Source organism: Callospermophilus lateralis, chromosome 14 (genome assembly GCF_048772815.1).
Source record: "Callospermophilus lateralis isolate mCalLat2 chromosome 14, mCalLat2.hap1, whole genome shotgun sequence".
In the NCBI taxonomy this organism is placed as follows: Eukaryota; Metazoa; Chordata; class Mammalia; order Rodentia; family Sciuridae; genus Callospermophilus; species Callospermophilus lateralis.
This window is the reverse complement of record NC_135318.1, coordinates 61,380,222-61,388,112: the sequence shown is the minus strand read 5'-3', so window position 1 is coordinate 61,388,112 and position 7,891 is coordinate 61,380,222. Positions and strand designations below refer to the sequence as shown.

The 7,891-nt window shown below is 41.9% G+C and overlaps 1 protein-coding gene across 1 annotated transcript; it reads right to left on the bottom strand.

Moving 5' to 3' along the window:
- Positions 1–510: 510 nt before the first annotated feature.
- Positions 511–7,441, bottom strand: LOC143380005 (uncharacterized protein C2orf78-like). The gene is made up of 4 exons (XM_076832758.1): positions 7,345–7,441; positions 3,231–3,992; positions 2,601–2,657; positions 511–2,426 (listed from the first exon to the last, which is right to left on the bottom strand). Exons 1-4 carry the CDS (start codon positions 7,439–7,441, stop codon positions 511–513), a joined length of 2,832 nt encoding a protein of 943 aa, XP_076688873.1.
- Positions 7,442–7,891: the final 450 nt, after the last annotated feature.

Here is a 7,891-nt window from a genome sequence, read left to right as displayed (position 1 = left end):
AAGCAGTACCAGAAAGCATCTTGATTACTTATCTCTCAAACAATTCTACTACATTTCTTTATTCAACTATATTGTCTTAAAAATCTATAAGTGAATACCTTTGTATCTATGTACCTCTCTGTATATATATGTGGAAAACTATTTGGTATTCAAATGGCAACATAAAGCCTCTTTATTACTTACCCTCTCATCAATACTATAGGATTTCTTTATTAAACTATATTACCTTTTCAACTGTGCCTAATGAATAAATTTTCATGTATCTATCTATGTGTATATGAGAACACCATTTGGTACCCATGTAGTACCCAAAGGCCTCTTTATTTTCTAACAATTGTCAGTGGTACCAGAAGGCCTCTTTATTATGTATTAGTGAATTATATTCCATTTCTTTATATAATTTTATTAAACTTTGAAAGCATCTGAGAATAAATAAATGTGTATCTCTCTATCTATATACATGTGGAAAACTATTTGGTCCCTAAGTGGCACCACTGATCGCAGCAGCTCTTACATTATGTAGCCATAGTAGCGAGAAATCTCCATCTCTCTTTCCCTCTCAATGAAACACTGCACTCTCCCCAAAGCAGTGTACTTGGCAGCATTCTCACGCTCTTGTTGAGCCTTCTTCTTCATGGCTTCCCGCTCTGGCCTCTGCTGTTTGGTGATGGGAGTTGATACTACTTGCCCAGAAACATTGGGTTTCCTCCATGGAATTGGTTGTAAGGCAAAGTCTTGGAGTAGATATTGGTTTTGAGGCTTGGGCGGTTGTGACTGGGGCTTGGTCCCAACATTGGGAACTGGTTGCCAATGGAGAGAAGTGCAAGATGATGTTTTGTAGGGTGCAGGCCCAGAAGCAGCAGACCGAGGGACACTAGGCTGGGTAGAAGCACTCACACCTGACTGAATGGCATGAGTCAAAACGGGGTGAGCTGGCTTGGCAGGACGCATCCAAGATGGGTTGGCAGTAGGTGGTTGGGATTGGTTGACTGCCATGGGTTGAGCTGAGCTAGCAGGGCCAGGCTGGGCAGGGTAAGCCCCAGTGGGTCTGCGTGAGGCCAGAGATTGTGGCCTCCGATTGATTACTGGTCGAGGTGGAGGTTTCTCCAGGGTCAGAAAAGGCAAAGGTACCAATTTAACCTTCCCAGGTGGTGGAGGCTCATAAATGGATGGAGAGGGACCCTTTCCTTCAGCACTAATATCTGGATTCTGGGCTTTGACTTGTGATTTCTCAGGACCCTTAACTGCCAGCCATGGTTTCCTAGCTGAGCATGGACGGGGGTCTTGGTTATGGCCTGAGTTTCCCGGGGCCCGGGAGGAAGAGAGCCCAGTTTTCTTATCATTCTTCTTCCCCAATGCATGGAAAACCTGCACCGACTCCAGCATGTGCATGCCGAGACAGCTCCGAGGCTTCTTAAAGGCCTCTTGGCAAAGGTCAGGTTGGTTCCTCTTCCCCTTCGGTTTGGGCAGAGTTGGCTTCTCTTCGGCCTTGACTTTATTGCCTGGCTGCTTCCTCTCCTGGGCTTTCCTGGAGTTGTTTTCTCTGGTCCTCTTGGTCTTTTCCTGCCCATGGCCCTTAGCCTTGCTGTTCCTGCTGGATGCAGCTTTCTGAGCTTTGCTGATAGAGTGCTCGGCAGTGTGCATAGGAGCCCTGCTACTGTCTGCATCCCTGTGAGAAATTTCTCCTCTTAATGTGCATTCCAGATCCCTTGGCTGCATTTTGGCCTGAGGAGTTCCATCAGGACACTCCGATTCTTTATGTTTGTTCTTCCTCATTGGCTCACTAGGACCCTTTAAGGCACTTGTGATTTCCTGCCCCTGCTTTTCCATGATGGTTCTGGTATCATTGGATTTTGTTATTGTGGGACTTTCTGGTTGTTCAAAGTCTTTTAAGGAACTGAAAAGCTCAGGAAGGTGAATATCCCCCACCAGTGCAGTGAGGTCTGCAAAACCACTGCTAAATTCAGTCCCATTTCCAAGTGTGCCTTGGTCCTCAAGACTCAGGCTACTCCTTTCTAGATGGGTATTTTCAGAATGTGGCTTCTCCTCTTGGTCCAGAGGACCAATGGAGGCCAGAAGCTGGTGGATTTCAGGGATGTCTAAAGGGAGTAGTGGAGGATCCTGGCTCTCCATGGCAATCTGGTAGGCATCCAGTGGCTCTGAGAGCATGGTGTTAATCTCACACAAATTCTTAATCTCTGTCTGTTCCTGGCTTTGATTTGGAGGCAATGCCAATAAATCTGTAGAACTCTGGACTGGAGTTATTGTGGTAATGTCCCCAAGTTCAGTTTGTGAGTTTTTCTCAATTATTTGGCTTTTTCTCTTATTGCAGATGTGTGGGAATTCTGGAGGCTGTGGCAGACAAAATGTCTGACTTGGAGGTTGCACTCCCAAGGAAGCCTCCATCCCTAGGGAAGTTTCCATCCCTACAAAGGAACCAAGGAAGATGGTAAGTAGGATGCTCCCCCTTCCCAGAAATACACTATTCAGGGAAACCACCTATGGTGGAGAAAGCATTTCTATTAGCTCTTTTTAAGGACCACTGACAGGTATCTGTTAAGAGTTGCATATTAGTTACAGGTGATCCCTTGAAGTCTTACTTTTGGGCTGGTTCATCACCATGGCAGCATGGGTTTCTGGTAGAGCACTTTTCTCCTCTGTGGGAAACACAGAAAATCTGTTTCATGAAGTCTCTCGTCCTCATATAGGGGCCTCTCAATTCTCTCCACTCTCCCCAGAATGTAAGAACACTTAACACCATGAACTAGGAGAGGGTGCAGCTGTTGCTCATGAAATCAATGTGAAAGGTCAGGGGTTTTGGACTCCTGCTTTGGACAGCATCTCTACATATAGAGGTTAAACCTGCAGTCAATTAAGGATCAATTAAACTGTCACATCCTGATATGTGTTGATTGATTTTTCTAAACCAAAGTAAAATTAGGGAAATATATTTATAGTGTGGTTGTGTAGCTGGACTGAGTGCAAAAATAGTGAACAGCCGCTTCCTTCCGTGTGCTCCTAGAGGTCTCTTAAATGCAAGGATGGCCATTATGCTGTCCTGCATGCTTCTCTGACAGAGTCTGAAAATGGGGACTGCTGAACAAGATTGTGATTAAAATCTCAGCACTTGAATTCTAGGGATGTGTGGACCCACGGTTACCAGCTGAAAACTGGACCCTCGTTTCGAGTGGTAATCTTATTCCTTCCCCTTTTTTGGTGTCTGTACTCACCTTGAAAATTTGTTCCTTCTATACTTTGAGTGGACACAGAGTAGTAGGTCACAGGTGTAGGGATTGAGGGTAGGACATTTGTGGGCTGAACTTCTTTCAGCACTGTCACCATTTCTGGTTGAGGGGCAGTGGCACTACTTCCTGCATATGGCACAGAGCCATAGGATTGCAGGCAGGGCCAATGTTCTCCAGAGAGCAGAGTCCCCAGGGAGCTTTGATCATAGTAGTAGACCTGGCTTCCTTCTTGGTGGGGTAGTGAGAGGCAATGTCCTTGATTTGGAATCTGAGATAGTGTCACCTGGACGAGTCTACCAGATAGTAGTGGATATCCAGGGATCACGACATTGGCTTCGGAAGTTTTGTCATACTGGGATGTCATTGATAGGGAAGAATCTGCTGTGTTCTGGTCAGTGACAGTCAGATTATAGTCCCCAAGTGAAGATGAGCTCTTTTCAGCACTTCCTGGGATATAGCACTCAGAAATACTTGGATAGGGGGCAGGTGCCATGGGAATCAGGTTCTGGCCAGTAACCTTAGACACCGTAGCTGTGCTAGCATGTTGATAAAGGTAGGCACTGCCCATGAGTGGCTGAAAGGAGGTGCCACAGGTTGAGGGCAGTAACCATGCTGAAGTTTCAGCTGGAGCAGAGGCTCTGGAGAAGTTGCAGACCCCTCGTGTCACGGACGCTGCATTGGTCACCACAGGAAGAGAGAGCTGCAGAGAATCAGCATTTCCATGTAAAGAAGAATTTTGGAAATTTTCTGTAGGAAGAAGAGGTGGTGAAAATATTGATGAGACAGGCAGATTCTTACAATATTCGACGAATAATGTCGTCTTAATGTTGTAGTAATCAGGAAGGCCCTCATTCTAATAATCATTGAGAGACCCCAAATCCCTCCATTTAGGATGGCTGCAACTACTCTTCTGATAACCTGCCTTTTCTGTCAAATTGGGCACAGAATTCCCAAGTGGTCTGCTTCACACGTGGTTCCCCAAAAGCATCTTTTTCTCTCCTATGGTTCCTTTGAGCCTGCACTAGTATTGACTCCTGAATTTGCCCTAGAACTGAAGCATTTTCGAACTCAGAGAAAACTCCAACATTACCAGTTAGCAAATGAGTACACCAAGGGTCAGTGAAGTGAGATTGACTTGTTCACAATCAGCAACAGATTATGGAAACTTACTTCCTGGCCAGGACTCTTGTTCCAAAGACCAGAAATCTGGAGAAACAGAAATTTGTTTTTCCCTGTTCATAGAAAATCTACTGATATCACCACAGTGATGTTTAGTATCTCCTTTTGTTTGTCCAGGTCACATGATATTTCCTGGAGTTCAGTTTTACCATCCAAATGATAATTTAAGCGTCATTCTTTGCCCTCTTTCAGCCTAACTGCTGATCCTACATGAAAATGACTACCTGAAATTCAGTTTCTCAAGAAATGCTTCTTGAAAGAAATGGAAACTTTCTGAGCTTCAGGTTACTCATCTTTAGTGTGGTTATCACAATACCAAGAGTGATAATTCATCCATGAATAAAAGTCATATTACATAAGATTCATGTGGGGGCTGAGGTTATGGCTCAGCATTTGGGTGCTTGCTTAGCACATGCGAGGCCCTGGGTTCAATCCTCAGCACCATGTAAAAATAAGTAAAATAAAGGTATTGTGTTGAACTACAACTAATAAATAGATATTACAAAAAGTTTCATTTGGAGGGAGTTACAGTATGTTCTGGAAAGATAGAAGCAAAAGTGAAAAACAGCTCAGAACTAAAAGGAATGACTAGATAGTAATGAACATATGGATATGTAGCAAAAGTGAGTGTATATCAAATTTGCTAAGAAATGAGTTCTGTTATCATGCATACAATATTATGAAAGTGAATGTTTCTCTTTGATTTTAGTGAATACTGTTAATCAAAACAAAGCTCATGATTGAAGGTGAGTTTGAATGCATTCTCAAGCAGTACATATAGACAGAGAAACTATACTAAAAATGTGTGTAATTTTAAGTAAAGTGAACACAAATTTGAAGTAAAGTGAACACAAATTTAAGTAAAGTGAACAGATGGGTAGCCATATGGAAAAGCGAAAACCGAAGCCAAAACCCACTATGAATCTGGGCAGGGTATGGTGGGTCTCTGGTCCCAACACTCGGGAACCTGAGGCAGTGGGATTGCAGGAATTCAAAGCCACTCTGGGCAATTCAGCAAGATGTTATCTGAGAAAACAAATAAAATGTCCTGGAGATATAGCTTGTGTATCATGCTTGCCTAGCATGCATGAGACCCTGTGTTCAATCCTCAGAACTGGAAAGAAGAGAAGAAAGGAAGAAAGAATGAATGAGAGGAAGGAACGAATAAGGAGCAAGTCGGGGCCGGAAGGAGAGAGAAATGGAGGGAGTGAGGGAAAGAAGAAAGGAAGGAGGACAGAAGGAATTTCCGAAAGAAATTTTGTACATACTAGAGAAAAAAACAATAAGTGTAAAGTAATTTCATTACTGTTCTTGTTTCTCTTCCTCTAAGGATTACCCACACCGAATAAAAGACATTAATCCCACTAGGTAGATATTTCAATTAATACAAACACATTTTTTGATAATCCTTTTGGTTATAAAAAAAAAGTGGAAAATGCTTTAACAAAATCATAGAAGCCTAGTTTATTATCACATTTAGCAGAAAATCTTGTCCCTAAAGTCTGAGAAAACCATCACAGTATAATAAAATAACAAATTTAAAACAATTTTTGTCTTTTATTCTGACATTTCCTTCTCCCTTTATGTTAAAACAAAATTAAAACTAAAATGTTTGAGCTACCCTACACCCCAGCCCCAAACAATTATTTGAAATGTAGACAAAACAAAAAGTCTTCAGATAATTATTTAAATAAACTTGGAATTAGAGATGTGAGCTTGAATTTTTATTCTCATATAGTTCTTTCTTTTGCTTCTTAGATTTCGAAATCATCAATGACTATTTGTATATTGTCTGTTTTAGAAAAAAAACTGTTGTAAAGATGGAAAACAGCTTCACCTTGACAGCTTATATCACACAAAGGAATGTGTCCTTCTGATGCAGGTTTGGACAAGACATTTTTTAGAAATCCCTATAGTTTAAAAATCAGAACAAAATAGGACATGGAAAATGCCATTTCTCCAGCTCTGTCTAGAACCACTTTCCTTGGCATGTTTGGAGGAAGAGTCATTTCTAAAACATACTTCTAATATGTTCATGTTTAAACTGTCAAGATTGTCGGTTTTCAAAGAGGTCATAGGAAAAACTGTAACAGCCAAGTGTGACTTTTGTGATAACCTGCTTACCCTAGTGATACCCCAATTCAAGCCTTAGTTTCCTTGCTGGTCCGTTAATCTATACATTCTCTAAACCAGCCTCTGGGAAGATTCACTCTATGTTGTCTGTTGGTTTAAATCAAATCTTTGCTTTTCTTCCACATCCATCCCAACCAACCTCTTTTTTCTTGAGAACATCATTCTCTTCATCTCTACTATTCTTACATATTCTTCTCCCTTATTTTTATATTTTTTTCCTCCACTGAATTCCTGTTGCCTTGTGCTTAAACAGTCACAAACTTGCTTTCCCAAGAACATCTGCCTCCTTACAGCCCTGTCCTCCTGCTCTTCTCTCCCTATTTCTCTTTTCACCTAGTTTAAACAGAAAACTCCCAAATATGTGAATGTCCCTTTGATGAAGAGTACTAAATTTGAAATACTGAAGTGGAAATCTTGGTGAAGGGAAACTGTTACAGAGGAAATCCCTTGGTTTCCACCCTGCCTAGGATTTGTCTCTTTCAGTTGAAACAACACAACCATGAAATCTGATTTCATTCTCTATAAACATGCCCCTCAAGATGCAAGAAAAGTAAGGGGCCAGAACATGGCAATCTGTTATCCTCATGTAGCAAATCAAGAAACAGATTTTGTGAGAGAGTAAGATAGTCCAGTTCTATACACAGTACATGTCAAATTCCAAATGAAATTAGGTGTCCAGATTTCTAGTTCCATCCTTTCCCCTATTATTCTAAGCTCTTTTGACTCCATTAGTAAATTGAGGAAGGTAAAAGTCTAATGAAAAACTTTTAAATGTTTCTTTCCTTACCTGACATGGTCAGAGAAGAGGTCACATCAATTGCAGATACAAAGGATGAGGAGACCACCCCAGAGGATGTGTGGGTGGCTGATGGTAGAGAATACATGTTTCCCAGTATGGAGTTCACTGGTCACTGTTTACTGGCCACTCTAATGACTGGTTACTGGTCACTGGTCACTTGCGATGATCCAAATTTGTTTACAACTGCATAGCAAGCCTAAGATTCTAGCAGGTGGCAGTAGGTTTGGTGGGAGAATGATGTCACAGAACTGTCCATTTAAATGTATGAGGTAGCCAATAGGGTGGTCAGACTCCCAAGGAGAAGGTGGGATTGGGTGGGGAAAATGACAAGAGAGTTGATTGGGTGGAGAAAGTGACAGGAAAGTTATAATAGAAGCTAAATGACTCAGTTCTGGTAGGTGCAACCCTGCAAGAGGGACGTAATCGGCTCACCCCATGACTCCCCTCCCCCAGGCTCTTGTGTTAGGGATATTATCTCCGTGTTCGTGTTAAATGTTCATTAAAATATTATGAATATGTTATAAATGATGTTTCA

Coding starts and splice junctions, on each gene's coding strand:
- LOC143380005 (XM_076832758.1), bottom strand. CDS start 7,441: ATGTATTCTCTACCATCAGCCACCCACACATCCTCTGGGGTGGTCTCC. Junction 3,993..7,344: donor CTCTTCTCTGACCATGTCAG/GTAAGGAAAGAA, acceptor TTCTTCCTACAG/AAAATTTCCAAAATTCTTCT. Junction 2,427..2,600: donor GGTGATGAACCAGCCCAAAA/GTAAGACTTCAA, acceptor GTTCCTTTGTAG/GGATGGAAACTTCCCTAGGG.